We start from the raw sequence: 13,783 nt of genomic DNA on the forward strand, positions 1-13,783 counted from the left end.
CGCTGACGTTGAACCGCGTGCTGCACTGGGTCGGTATGACCAACAGGTCAAAACCTGCTCTAAACAAAGTGACCGCTGGGCCCTGATTGGTGCTCTGGCTTTGCGCTTCTTTCGTTTCGACATGTTACGTTTTTATACACATAGAAACCAAAAGGAACAACAGATTTCTCAAAATGTAGGAGGAAAAAGTCGGATATTAGACTCTGAAATGTAGTGGAGTGAAAGGAAAAAGTCGCCCAGAACGGAAAAACTTAAGTACAGATACACGAAAAAACGACTTAAGTACAGTAACTAATTACATTTACTCAGTTACTCAGTTACTGTCCACCACTGAAGTACAGATCATAACCAACGATATCACAAACTACATGGAGTTGATCATGATAAACACATATAATTAGACATAAGTGTAAGCTTGTGAGACTCTTTCAGAGTCGCAGCTGCACTTTCAGGCGTCAGCAGGCCGGGAGAGACCCGGGGAATCAAACCTATATAGCAGCTTTACTGTATTAAAAGGACATAAAAAGCGATGCCTTGTGTTTTTTTTCTCTCTGTACGTATTTAAATGAATTAAATCCACAATTTTCACATGAATAAAATATAACACCAACACAACTATTATCAAAAGTAAACTAAAAGAAAGAGGACTAAGCACATATTCACTGGCCTGCCTGGTCAACAAGTTAGCCCATCACAGCAAAATACTCTGTTCATCTGGGCAGTCATGGGCTGGAGGTCAGGGAACCAGCCTCGTGACCGGAAGGCCGCCGGTTCGATCCCCAGTGCCGACAGTCCATGACTGAGGTGACCTTGAGCAAGACACCTGACCCCCAACTGCTCCCCGGGCGCCGTGGATAGGGCTGCCCACCGCTCCGGGCAAGTGTGCTCACTGCCCCCTAGTGTGTGTGTGTGTGTGCTCACTAGAGTGTATGTGGTGTTCCACTTCACGGATGGGTTAAATGCAGAGGTGGAATCTTCCTGCTGTGGGATTAATAAGGGTCTCTTAATCAAACAGCGTCATTAGACTTTCATTACTAATTGGTACCTCTGATGACATCATCAAATAGAGTAACTAACGCTTTGATGATGATGGCTGACTGTCTCACGTTCCATAACTGGGGTGGCCAGGCTTTATTCCAGGGTGGCACCGGCCGCTTTTGGCTTCCTCTTCACCTCCTGTTTTCGGGCTTGAGGAGTGCTGGCCTGGACGCTTGTTTTCCACAGGTGGAGGAATGTGGAGGAGAAACGGAGCAGCCGAGGCAGAGACACAGTCTGTTCCGTGGACCGAGTGATATCCGACTGAAAGTCCCTTCGCTTTTAGCCAGCTGCTCAAATCACGCGGACGTTTTTTCGGATTTCGTGGCAGCGTCGACAAAATGCTGCGTTTCAAATGCGCGTGGGTTCTTCTGTGTCTCGCGGCTGTCAGAGGCTTTTGGCACCGCTCAGGTAAACGCTCTTCATGTTTGAGGTTTGGCCGAATTCACGGTGTTGTTTTTAAGTGGATGAGCGAGACAGATGATGGTGTTCTTGCGTTAAAATACGGGAAAAACGTAGCTGAGGAACTGTGATGTTATGTAATGAATGCGTTATAAACCTTGCATAACGTGTAAGAGAGAATCACTGCGCGTTAAACTTCGTTCACCCCCCCGTTTATAGCGAAGGAGCTGGTTTGGTGAAGCAGAATCTGCGTCTAGACCACGAAATTCCTCAGATTCCACAGTTATCTGACCTCGGTTAGTCTGCCCGTTCTCCAGAAGCCTCAGACGCTTAAATTACCGCAGACGGTGGTAATTTAGATGAGGTGATCCTGACATTAACGTTTGCCTTGATTTGTGTGCAGATGTATCAGCTGTTATACATGGAGGCCTGTCACGCCCAGGTTTCATCAGATCTCTCAAGGAAGCCAACATGATGTTCGAGGCAGGACACTTTATTACTCTACCTTGCCGTTTTTCTTTATTTAATTTCTTTGTTGTTTTGTGAAGTTGGAGTGCTCATACACTATATTTCCAAAAGTATTCCCTCGTCTGGCTTCACACGCGTATGAACTTGAGTGAGATCCCATTCTCAATCCATACGGTTTAATATGATGTCGGCCCACCCTTTGCAGCTATAACAGCTTCAGCTCTTCTGGGAAGGCTTTCCACAAGGGTTAGGAGTGTGTTTATGGGAATTTCTGACCGTTCTTCCAGAAGCACATTTGTGAGGTCAGACACTGATGTTGGACGAGAAGGTCTGGCTCACAGTCTCCGCTCTAATTCATCCCAAAGGTGTTCTATGGGGTTGAGGTCAGGACTCTGTGCAGGCCAGTCAAGTTCTTCCACACCAAACTGGCTCATCAGTGTCTTTATGGACCTGCTTTGTGCACTGGTGTGCAGTCATGTTGGAATAGGAAGGGGCCGTCCCCAAACTGTTCCCACAAAGTTGGGAGCAGGAAATTGTCCAAAATCTCTTGGTGCTGAAGCTTTAAGAGTTCCTTTCACTGGAACTAAAGAGGTCGAGCCCAACTCCTGAAAAGAACCCCACACCATAATCCCCCCTCCACCAAACTTTACATTCGGCACAATGTAGTCAGACAAGTACTGTCTCCTGGCAACCGCCAAACCCAGACTCGTCCATCGGATTTCCAGACGGAGAAGCGTGATTGGTCACTCCAGAGAACACGTCTCCACTGCTCTAGAGTCCAGTGGCGGCGCTTTACACCACTGCATTCCACGCTTTGCATTGCGCTTGGTGATGTAAGGCTTGGATGCAGCTGCTCGGCCATGGAAACCCATTCCATGAAGCTCTCTAGGCTGTCCTTGAGCTGATCTGAAGGCCACATGAAGTTTGGAGGTCTGTAGTGATTGACTCTGCAGAAAGTCGGTGACCTCTGCGCACTATGCCCCTCAGCATCCGCTGACCGCTCTGTCATTTTATGTGGCCGACCACTTCGTGGCTGAGCTGCTGTCGTTCCCAATCACTTCCACTCTGTTATAATCCCACTGACAGCTGACTGTGGAATATTTAGTAGTGAGGAAATTTCACGACTGGACTTGCTGCACAGGTGGCGTCCGATCACGGCACCACGCTGGAATTCACTGAGCTCCTGAGAGCGACCCATTCTTTCACTAATGTCTGTAGAAGCAGTCTGCAGGCCGAGGGGCTCGGCTTTATACACCTGTGGTCATGGAAGTGACCGGAACACCTGAATTCAATGATTTGGATGGGTGACTGAATACTTTTGGCAATATAGTGTATTTCAAAATATAATTTAAACAACAGACAAACGTAGCCTAGAATTCTATAATTTACTCAATCAGCAAGACTAAGCAGGCAAGTCAGGCATCTTGCACTCCATAAGCTGAAATACTGAAAAAGTTTGTGGCAACATAAAGAAGCAATAGTAGATAAGAGGTAAAAGGTAACATCTCTCTGTCCATCCTAGTTCTTACTGAGTGGACTTGTGATTGATGTGGACAACAACGTTGCCATGAGGGACCAAGAAATGGCCTCCACGAGGCAGGGCCGAGCTTTCTTAGCCCTTATAAATGATAACATCCCCAAGACTGTGCCAGCAATGGAGGAGCTACTGATCGCTCTCGAGGATGAAGAGAAGTCCTTCAGTCAGTCCAGTTTTGAGACCCTCATCCTGGGGATCATCTATTCAGCCTACCAGGTCCAGAAACAAGAGGTTGAGAGGCAGGAAGTTCAACAGAAAGCTTGGGCAGATGTCCTTGGGCGCCTGGCAAATGTTACTTTCGTTCATCTACGCAGCTACTGACTGCCACAAATACAGAAAGCAATCGCAGCTTCCAGGCTATGTTTTCAGTCCTTCTCCTTTCTAAGTACTCATGATACCATGTGATTCTGACATGCAGTAATGTGTACAAGTTACCTGTTTCTCAGCACCAGGGCTAAAGCAGACATATATTTAACAAAAAGTTGCAGAAGATTCATGTTTTTCCGTCTTGTGCTCCATTCATCTTCAACGAAATCTTCAGGGATACTTTTCCATGTTCCTGAACACCTCCAAAGTTCAGGCTTAAAAGTTGGTTGCATTTTCTGTTCCTCATGATCCGAGTAATCCCAGCGCTCTAGTGTTTGGAAGTCCAGTTTCTGTGTTTTATGTTTCCTGCTTTTTTCTGATGCTGAGAAATTAAGAACTTGTACTTCATGGCTATTCTGACAGGAAATCAAACAAATTTTGCACAATACTATATATTCCTTATTCTGAAATAACTGCCTGTATACTAAAGAAAATGATTCCAGGTTTCTTTTTATGTAGAAAAGTACCAAGTTTATTATATTCGAAGAGAAAAAATGTACAATGCTTTAATATGAACAAGAACAAAATGTTTAACTTTGAAAACTTTTTTTTTTCTCGCATAAAAACAAAATGTTGCTGTATAAGATTTGTAACACTGCTTTACAGTAAAATGACCTTTGTAAATAAAGCAGCGGTGGCCAACTACGGCTTCTTGTTTTCTTGTGTTTTACATCGAGTCTTGCTTTTGGCCCTTGACTTGGTCTCAGTTGATTCCAGTTTTTTCTTTAGCTTGGCACCGTCTGCTGTTTCTCTTCTTTCACTGCGGGGCCGCAGCGGATTACCTTGTCGGGCTCTGGAGTTTCCTGCTCTCCCTCCAGCCTCTGTTTCTTCCTCCCTCTGTCTTCCAGGCATATGGCTCACTGTATCATCTTGCTTCCATATCAAAATATTATAGCCTGCAAATGAAAGACATTTGAATTATTCTGAACGCATCCTGATGTTCCAGTAAATTCAATAATTACAAGAGTTACATTGAGCACTTACCCATTCCGGATGCCAGCGCATCCCCTACTGGGCTGAATTTGTTGAGCTAAAATATAAGAGTACAGGAATTTGATCTGATCAGAATAATAAATATGTGGAAATTGTTCTTTTTGACTCTGTGAATGGGGTGACGTAGCGGTATGGATATGAGGTTAGATTTGTGAGCCCACGGTTATTTTGCCATTTTACTGGAGAACAAGTAAAAGGACACTTACAGATACAATACCATGGGTATTGGGGTCTCTCAGCTGGTGAACAAGCCTGCCAGTGTTGGCATCAAAGACATCAACAGTTCTCTCATCATCAGGAAAGACACGGTCATCTGGATAGCGGCCAGCCACAATCAGGTCATATATGGGATGCCAGGTTGCCTAAAGTAAAAAGGGCATCAAAACTATTCTCATGCTGAACTGAGTCAGCAAAAACCACCAACCCTATCCGTATCTTCATAGAACCTGACAGAAAGAAAAACATAAAAGTACAAGCAGCTGACGCCGCTGGGTTCCTACCTTGATTGGCGTCAGGTGCTGGAACTGCCGGTGAGGATGTACAATAACCTGAGCTGGCTTGGACCAATCACATGAAGAATATATCCTGATTTCATTCATTTGGTCTGTGGTGAGAAGCTTGGTGCTATCCGTGGGGTTGAAATAGGCTACGTTTAAACAATTGAAAAGAGGAGAATATGACTTGATGTACATAAAAGCTATGCAGCATTCATTCATTCATTCATTTTCTTTAATAAATGCTTGGGCAGGTGTCCACCTACCAGAATTAACTGGTTTCTTGTGCACCATTTCATGCAAGAAGCTGCTTTTGTCCTTAATGTTCCTGAGGTCCCACAGCTTGACGGTGCTGTCTACAGATGCTGTCACCATCAGCCAGTCACAGCGAGGGTTGAATTCTGCATGGGTCACTTTGCCCTTGTGCAGCTTCTCACCGAAAATCTACATTGTGTAGGGAAGAACATACATCATAAGGACATGAAGGATCTGAGAAACATTCAAAACTCACTGACATTCAAGAGGGAGTTTTAAAATGTGCTTACACATGCTTATTACTCACTTCTTTTCCATCAAGTCCAAGCAAAAGCAGTCTTCCTCCATTGTCCCCAGTGACAAGCATCTGGCGACTAACTGACACATCTACACAGCAGTACCAGTAACTGTCGAAAAGGTCAGAGATTTGAAAGCTCTACAAATCTGACAGATTTTAATGGACGTTTTGCATGGATATCACAACAGGAAAAGCAAAAGAAATGAGCTATAAATGAGAAATTACTATAAATGAGCCCCATCAAGTGCATTTTAAATGGGCATTCAATCAGTCAAACTATATGTTATCAGTTAATTTCTTGTAGGAAGACAGAAAAGAGCTGTCTTAAGTATGTCTGACATGAGAATGCTTTTCTTTCGGGATTTTATTCTGGATATTGCAGTGTTATTGTAAAATCCGTGATGGTCAGACAAAATACTTGATGACTAACAGAAGCGGAATTCACAAAAACAGTCCTCAAGGCGCACAAACACAAGACGTCCCCAAACAAAACACAGCGAGTAAAGTCCTCACCAAAGACTGTGGTGCTCATGACTGCAGTCTGGGGTTCGAGACAGTGTCTCACTTGGGAGACCATCAAAGCTCTGTAAGGTTACAGTGCCATCACCAGAGGCCACGTAGACTTTGGATACGTCTGTGGGACAGTACTTCATCCCCCCAATAAAGTCACCAGCTCCCTTCTAAGAGCAGATAAACACAACATAATATAGCTCAGCCTTCAGATCTCTATTGACAGAGCTGTTAATCTGTTCCAGGCGGTTCTTTCCAGGGATCATTTCAAAATCCAGCTGAGGGCCATTAACAACAAAGTGTATTTCTTTAAATCCACGTGGATTTTAACATTGATATTTTAGACATTCTACATATAAGAATGAACTACTTAGAATTTTGTGTTGTCATGAAAATGCGAACTATCATGTGACAAACATGGGACTAACAATCACACAACTTCAGACTGAAGATCAGAATTTTACAACAACCAGACAGCAGTCAACCAACTCCATACCAATCAGAAGAGATCCACCCAATTTGCCAAGAGAATCTAGAAGCAGCAAAACTTTAGAAAATAAATAAATAAATGTTACGGTATTTTTTGGCAAAAAATGCCTAAAGGGAAATTTTGTGCCACCTTTTTATAGGCCAGTGGGAAGAAGACCACGAGGTGGGGGTGGGGGTTTAAACATGAAAGAAAAATAGTTTTTTGCACACATTACTTGTGTAATATACGATTTCTTTATAAATTAGTTACAAGCTGAATAAAAACTGGCTTTAAACTCAGGATCACAGATGAGCTCCTTTACTATGTTGATCTGTAGGCGTCTGTTCATAAACATAAACCAGCCCAAACTAATTTACTATAAAATGAAATGGTGTTTGTAGAAATTCAGAAAAAAGCCGCGTCAGTCTCGACTGCATATGTGGACATATTTCTATATTGAGCTCTATTTACACAAAGTTAGGTTAGTTCATCATTTATGTTGAACAGACTCTCCCAAAGTTTTACGCTGCTGCGCTGACGTTGAACCGCGTGCTGCACTGGGTCGGTATGACCAACAGGTCAAAACCAGCTCTAAACAAAGTGACCGCTGGGCCCTGATTGGTGCTCTGGCTTTGCGCTTCTTTCGTTTTGACATGTTACGTTTTTATACACACAGAAACCAAAAGGAACCACAGATTTCTCAAAATGTAGGAGGAAAAAGTCGGATATTAGACTCTGAAATGTAGTGGAGTGAAAGGAGAAAGTCCAGAACGGAGAAACTTCAGTACAGATACACCAAAAATACTAAAGTACAGAAACTAATTACATTTACTCAGTTACTCAGTTACTGTCCACCACTGGCTAATTGTACTAAAACAACTTCAACTATACTGCATAGTGACCAAATGGCTAATCAGTTAAAGGGCCCATATCTAACATTTGTTGCATTTTACTTTTCCACTTATCCTTGTTTGTGTGTGTCATAATTTATTTTTACATGACCATTTTCTAAACTCTCTTCATCTCTTAGGATTTAACAGGTTTTGTGTGTTATTTTAAGGCTGATGTATGTAAATGGCCTCTGTTCTGACTGGCTGTCTTGTGCCTCGTTTAAAGCCGTCCTTATAATTCTTATTATTACACTTCTTAGAATTTCTTATAACTGGCAGAGAAACTTCTGTAAGCTGAACAGACATATGTATGTAAATGTGTTGTCTTTGTGATATCACTAGAAAAGAATTCATAATGAGCTGTTTTTGTCTTAGTTTCCTTATATGGACTGTGCAGACAGGGGAGTGAGCCGTACAGTTAAAACCTTCAACACATAGGGGGCAGTCGTGGGCTGGAGGTCAGGGAACCAGCCCTGTGACCGCAAGGTTGCCAGTTCGATCCCCTTGGCTGACAGTCCATGACTGAAGTGTCCTTGAGTAAGATACCTAACCCCCAACTGCTCCCTGGGCGCCGTGGATAGGGCTGCCCACCGCTCTGGGCAAGTGTGCTCACTGCCCCCTAGTGTGTGTGGTCACTAGTGTGTGTGTATGTGGGTGTTTCACTGCACAGATGGGTCAAATGCAGAGGTCTAATTTCACAGTGTGTAGACACAGTGACCAATGGTTAATTCTATTCTATTCTTCTATTCCATGTTTACACATACACGACATGCTTTTATTTAAATGCAAAAACTAGGAACTCTTGACTTTCTGAAATTTAGGCCCTTTAACTGTTTGCCATTTGTCTGTATTGCTTAAAGGTGAGCAGCCATGATGCTAATAAAGAAACTGGCTTACTCCCATGAGTCTGTCTGGGCAAAGACTCGGATCATCGATCCATTGAAATCCCACAGGGCGGTGGTACCGCCGACTGAAGAGGTGAACAGCTGATTGGTATTGAATTGGTTAAACTTCATGCCTGTTACCGAGCCTCCTGCACCCATCTAGACAGAAAACAGAAAGGATTAAAAGTCTGACTCTTTTGAAAGGACACTTCAGCCAAAATGAAAAAAACTGTTCATAGCTACATGCATATATTGTAAACATGCTGGCTTGCCTTAACATGCTCACAGCTGCTGCATGACTATGATGTAGCTATCTGGAGTCATATTTTCCGATTTAGAGATTAGGAAAACCCCCTTCTGAACATGTCTGTTGACGTTGGAGGAACTTTTGAAACACTACCAGCATAATGAGGGTTGGCTGTATGAATGCATGCATGCATGTATGTATGTATGTATAGATTTACTTATTTGTCTGCTAGTTTTAGCCAGAATGCCCCTTTAAAGAAAAAAAAAGCCACTCATTTTATTATGATATTTTAGAGATATCACTTTGTAAATTGCTGTTGAATCTGAACTCTGAATGGTCATCGCTGAGTCTTGTGCTGGTCATTCTCTTAAAGGAACAGCTCGTCCTATACTGTGGCCAACACAGAATCAAAGGTAGTACCCACAGATTTGCATGATCTCATTTGCAAGATGCAAACATGTGGCTACATTACATTTCACATATATTATTTTCATAATTAACGTTTTTCCAAACGTCCTTCATGTAAAAGATTTTGCAAACCTATGTTTTGATTTAGCAAACATGTCCAGTCATTTTACCAAAACAGTTGTGAGTAGTAAGACACCCCCTCACCCCTTGTATAAATGTTGTCTTGTTCAACACATCATAGTCCCACAGGATGATGTCTCCACCCTTGGAGCCCACTGCCAGAGTGCTGGGATGGCTGGGGTGCCACTCCAAACACGTGACCCTCCGGTCAAACGGGCTGGCAGTGCGCTGCAGTCTGTAGGAGTCCAGCAAGCGTATAAAAGGCTCTTGGAGGCACTTGAGAGATGAGAGTGAATAAAACACATGAGAAAGTTCAATAATACAGTTGGGCCCATAACCAATGGCAAAATAGATTATTGTCTCATTCACTTTTTCTGCACACACTGTCCACTGTCCACTGGTCATTAGCTCATAACTTGTAGCTAGATGTGTTTTGTCACTGCTCTTTGATTATTTTTGATTTTTTGTTATGAAAGGTGTTTAAAAAAAATTAAACGTATACATACATATATATACATATACACACACACACACACACACACACACACACACGAATAGATCTATAGATAAGACAGATCGATAGATAGTTATAGATATACACTATATTGCCAAAAGTATTCGCTTGTCTGAACTTGAGTAACATCCCATTCTCAATCCATAGGGTTTAATATGGTGTGGACCCACCCTTTGCAACTATAACAGCTTCAACTCTTCTGGGAAGGGTTAGGAGTGTTTATGGGAATTTCTGACCGTTCTTCCAGAAGCACATTTGTGAGGTCAGACACTGATGTTGGACGAGAAGGTCTGGCTCACAGTCTCCGCTCTAATTCATCCCAAAGGTGTTCTATCAGGTTGAGGTCAGGACTCTATGCAGGCCAGTCAAGTTCTTCCACACCAAACTGGCTCATCCGTGTCTTTATGGACCTGCTTTGTGCACTGGTGCGCAGTCATGTTGGAACAGGAAGGGGCTGTCCCCAAACTGTTCCCACAAAGTTGGGAGCGTGAAATTGTCCAAAATCTCTTGGTGCTGAAACTTTAAGAGTTCCTTTCACTGGAACTAAGGGGCCGAGCCCAACTCCTGAAAAACAACCCCGCACCATGATCCCCCCTCCACCAAACTTTACACTCGGCACAATGCAGTCAGACAAGTACCGTCTCCTGGCAACCGCCAAACCCAGACTCATCCATCGGATTTCCAGATGGAGAAGCGTGATTTGTCACTCCAGAGAACACGTCTCCACTGCTCTAGAGTCCAGTGGCGGCGCTTTACACCACTGCATTCCACGCTTTGCATTGCGCTTGGTGATGTAAGGCTTGGATGCAGCTGCTCGGCCATGGAAACCCATTCCATGAAGCTCTCTACGCTGTTCTTGAGCTGATCTGAAGGCCACATGAAGTTTGGAGGTCTGTAGTGATTGACTCTGCAGAAAGTTGGTGACCTCTGCGCACTATGTGTCATTTTACGTGGCCGACCACTTCGTGGCTGAGTTGCTGTCGTTCCTAATCACTTCCACTTTGTTATAATCCCACTGACAGTGGACTGTGGAATATTTAATAGTGAGGAAATTTCACGACTGGACTTGCTGCCCAGGTGGCGTCCGATCAGGGTACCACGCTGGAATTCACTGAGCTCCTGAGAGCGACCCATTCTTTCACTAATGTCTGTAGAAGCAGTCTGCAGGCCTAGGGGCTCGGCTTTATACACCTGGGGCCATGGAAGTGACCGGAACACCTGAATTCAATGATCTGGATGAGTGAATGAACACTTTTGGCAATATAGTGTATAAATGAAATGAAAAATGTAATGCAGCCCTGAACTATAAAATGAAGCCCGCTGTCCAGTGTGGGTAACGCTACCTGTCGTAGATGAGATCGGATGCCCTCTCCTAATGAGCTCTTGTAGATGTAGTGGGGTATGCTCAGGTGGGTACATTTCTTCAGTCCTCCAGTCCACTTTACACCTGCCTGACTGTGGGTCTCTGTCACAGGAACATTATTCCAAATTACTCCAAGCAGCTTTACACTTCACAAACTCCCATAACGAGACTACTATTTCACAAAACAACATTAAGGTTAAATGGAAGTTAGACGACAGCCTGACGTCTAAACTTCCCACACCTGTTTTCGTCTTTCCATCTCTCCTCGTTTTCAGCTTCTTAGACAGAGGCTCCCAGCAGTCTCCCGTCTGGCGTTTTCCCACCCCGCGGGGGGTTGTCCGCTCCCCTCTCGCCATCTCACACCAGGTTTCTTTCTGAAACACGTCGACAAACCGAGCACTCTTCCCTCATTCAGGCCTTTCCACGCACCAGCTCCAACTTCACCCACAGCCCAGACCACACGACGTGCTATCACAGTGAAACGAGTGTTTCTCACCTGGCAGGTGTCCGCGACGGAGGACGCTGCGGCGCGTTTACATCAGTTTTCGCCTTTTCTATCGTCTATTTACTCGAACCCCTGTGAAGAGCATGCAGCGGCTCACACGTGAGTGGGCGTGACGTAAGACGCGGAACGTTTTGTAACACATGTCGCACGCTGCCACCGCTAGATGGCGGTAACGTCAAAGGTGTGACGTCATGCAGCCACTAGTTTTTCTCATTCCGTTGCTTTTTATTTAAATAGACAACAGTGCGGATATTACAGTATATCACAAAAAGGTTTTTAATGCATTCAAAATACATATTTTATCACTTTTCACCGTCATTTTTTTTTCTTTCACATAAATCTTTATTTACCCACCTTGCTTAATCGGCCTGTGACCCTTTGCACTAGGATCATCACCTCTCCTCAACCAGAAACCTTTCTGCATGGGTGTCTGTTGTGCTCTGTCAGTGTGCTGGAACTCAGGCATGGGTGTCTGTTGTGCTCTGTCTGTGTGCTGGAACTCAGGCATGGGTGTCTGTTGTGCTCTGTCTGTGTGCTGGAACTCAGGCATGGGTGTCTGTTGTGCTCTGTCAGTGTGCTGGAACTCAGGCATGGGTGTCTGTTGTGCTCTGTCAGTGTGCTGGAACTCAGGCATGGGTGTCTGTTGTGCTCTGTCAGTGTGCTGGAACTCAGGCATGGGTGTCTGTTGTGCTCTGTCAGTGTGCTGGAACTCAGGCATGGGTGTCTGTTGTGCTCTGTCAGTGTGCTGGAACTCAGGCATGGGTGTCTGTTGTGCTCTGTCAGTGTGCTGGAACTCAGGCATGGGTGTCTGTTGTGCTCTGTCAGTGTGGTGGAACTCAGGCATGGGTGTCTGTTGTGCTCTGTCAGTGTGCTGGAACTCAGGCATGGGTGTCTGTTGTGCTCTGTCAGTGTGGTGGAACTCAGGCATGGGTGTCTGTTGTGCTCTGTCAGTGTGCTGGAACTCAGGCATGGGTGTCTGTTGTGCTCTGTCAGTGTGCTGGAACTCAGGCATGGGTGTCTGTTGTGCTCTGTCAGTGTGGTGGAACTCAGGCATGGGTGTCTGTTGTGCTCTGTCAGTGTGGTGGAACTCAGGCATGGGTGTCTGTTGTGCTCTGTCAGTGTGGTGGAACTCAGGCATGGGTGTCTGTTGTGCTCTGTCAGTGTGCTGGAACTCAGGCATGGGTGTCTGTTGTGCTCTGTCAGTGTGGTGGAACTCAGGCATGGGTGTCTGTTGTGCTCTGTCAGTGTGCTGGAACTCAGGCATGGGTGTCTGTTGTGCTCTGTCAGTGTGCTGGAACTCAGGCATGGGTGTCTGTTGTGCTCTGTCAGTGTGCTGGAACTCAGGCATGGGTGTCTGTTGTGCTCTGTCAGTGTGCTGGAACTCAGGCATGGGTGTCTGTTGTGCTCTGTCAGTGTGCTGGAACTCAGGCATGGGTGTCTGTTGTGCTCTGTCAGTGTGCTGGAACTCAGGCATGGGTGTCTGTTGTGCTCTGTCTGTGTGGTGGAACTCAGGCATGGGTGTCTGTTGTGCTCTGCCAGTGTGGTGGAACTCAGGCATGGGTGTCTGTTGTGCTCTGTGAGTGTGCTGGAACTCAGGCATGGGTGTCTGTTGTGCTCTGTCAGTGTGCTGGAACTCAGGCATGGGTGTCTGTTGTGCTCTGTCAGTGTGCTGGAACTCAGGCATGGGTGTCTGTTGTGCTCTGTCAGTGTGCTGGAACTCAGGCATGGGTGTCTGTTGTGCTCTGTCAGTGTGCTGGAACTCAGGCATGGGTGTCTGTTGTGCTCTGTCAGTGTGGTGGAACTCAGGCATGGGTGTCTGTTGTGCTCTGTCAGTGTGCTGGAACTCAGGCATGGGTGTCTGTTGTGCTCTGTCAGTGTGCTGGAACTCAGGCATGGGTGTCTGTTGTGCTCTGTCAGTGTGGTGGAACTCAGGCATGGGTGTCTGTTGTGCTCTGTCAGTGTGCTGGAACTCAGGCATGGGTGTCTGTTGTGCTCTGTCTGTGTGCTGGAACTCAGGCATGGGTG

At 45.1% G+C, this 13,783-nt stretch overlaps 2 protein-coding genes across 3 annotated transcripts; one reads left to right on the top strand and one right to left on the bottom strand.

Moving 5' to 3' along the window:
* Nucleotides 1-1,101: 1,101 nt before the first annotated feature.
* On the top strand, nucleotides 1,102-4,455 carry LOC108424159 (protein FAM180A). Its single transcript, XM_017691981.2, has 3 exons — nucleotides 1,102-1,446; nucleotides 1,841-1,920; nucleotides 3,428-4,455. Exons 1-3 carry the CDS (start codon nucleotides 1,377-1,379, stop codon nucleotides 3,761-3,763), a joined length of 486 nt encoding a protein of 161 aa, XP_017547470.1. The 5' UTR covers nucleotides 1,102-1,376; the 3' UTR covers nucleotides 3,764-4,455.
* On the bottom strand, nucleotides 3,956-11,891 carry ddb2 (damage-specific DNA binding protein 2). 2 transcript variants are annotated; one of them, XM_017691961.2, is made up of 11 exons: nucleotides 11,750-11,891; nucleotides 11,495-11,627; nucleotides 11,234-11,355; nucleotides 9,461-9,652; nucleotides 6,362-6,528; nucleotides 5,858-5,957; nucleotides 5,562-5,739; nucleotides 5,302-5,447; nucleotides 5,008-5,163; nucleotides 4,793-4,838; nucleotides 3,956-4,704 (listed from the first exon to the last, which is right to left on the bottom strand). In XM_017691961.2, the coding sequence occupies exons 2-11, from the start codon at nucleotides 11,607-11,609 to the stop codon at nucleotides 4,451-4,453; spliced, it is 1,476 nt and encodes a 491-aa protein (XP_017547450.1). In that variant the 5' UTR covers nucleotides 11,610-11,627; nucleotides 11,750-11,891; the 3' UTR covers nucleotides 3,956-4,450. The 2 variants fall into 2 exon arrangements, with proteins under 2 accessions (XP_017547450.1, XP_017547458.1); XM_017691969.2 differs by lacking the exon at nucleotides 6,362-6,528 and adding an exon at nucleotides 8,615-8,760.
* Between the last annotated feature and the right edge of the window lie 1,892 nt (nucleotides 11,892-13,783).

The sequence above is a fragment of the Pygocentrus nattereri genome, chromosome 7, assembly GCF_015220715.1.
Source record: "Pygocentrus nattereri isolate fPygNat1 chromosome 7, fPygNat1.pri, whole genome shotgun sequence".
Taxonomy (NCBI): Eukaryota; Metazoa; Chordata; class Actinopteri; order Characiformes; family Serrasalmidae; genus Pygocentrus; species Pygocentrus nattereri.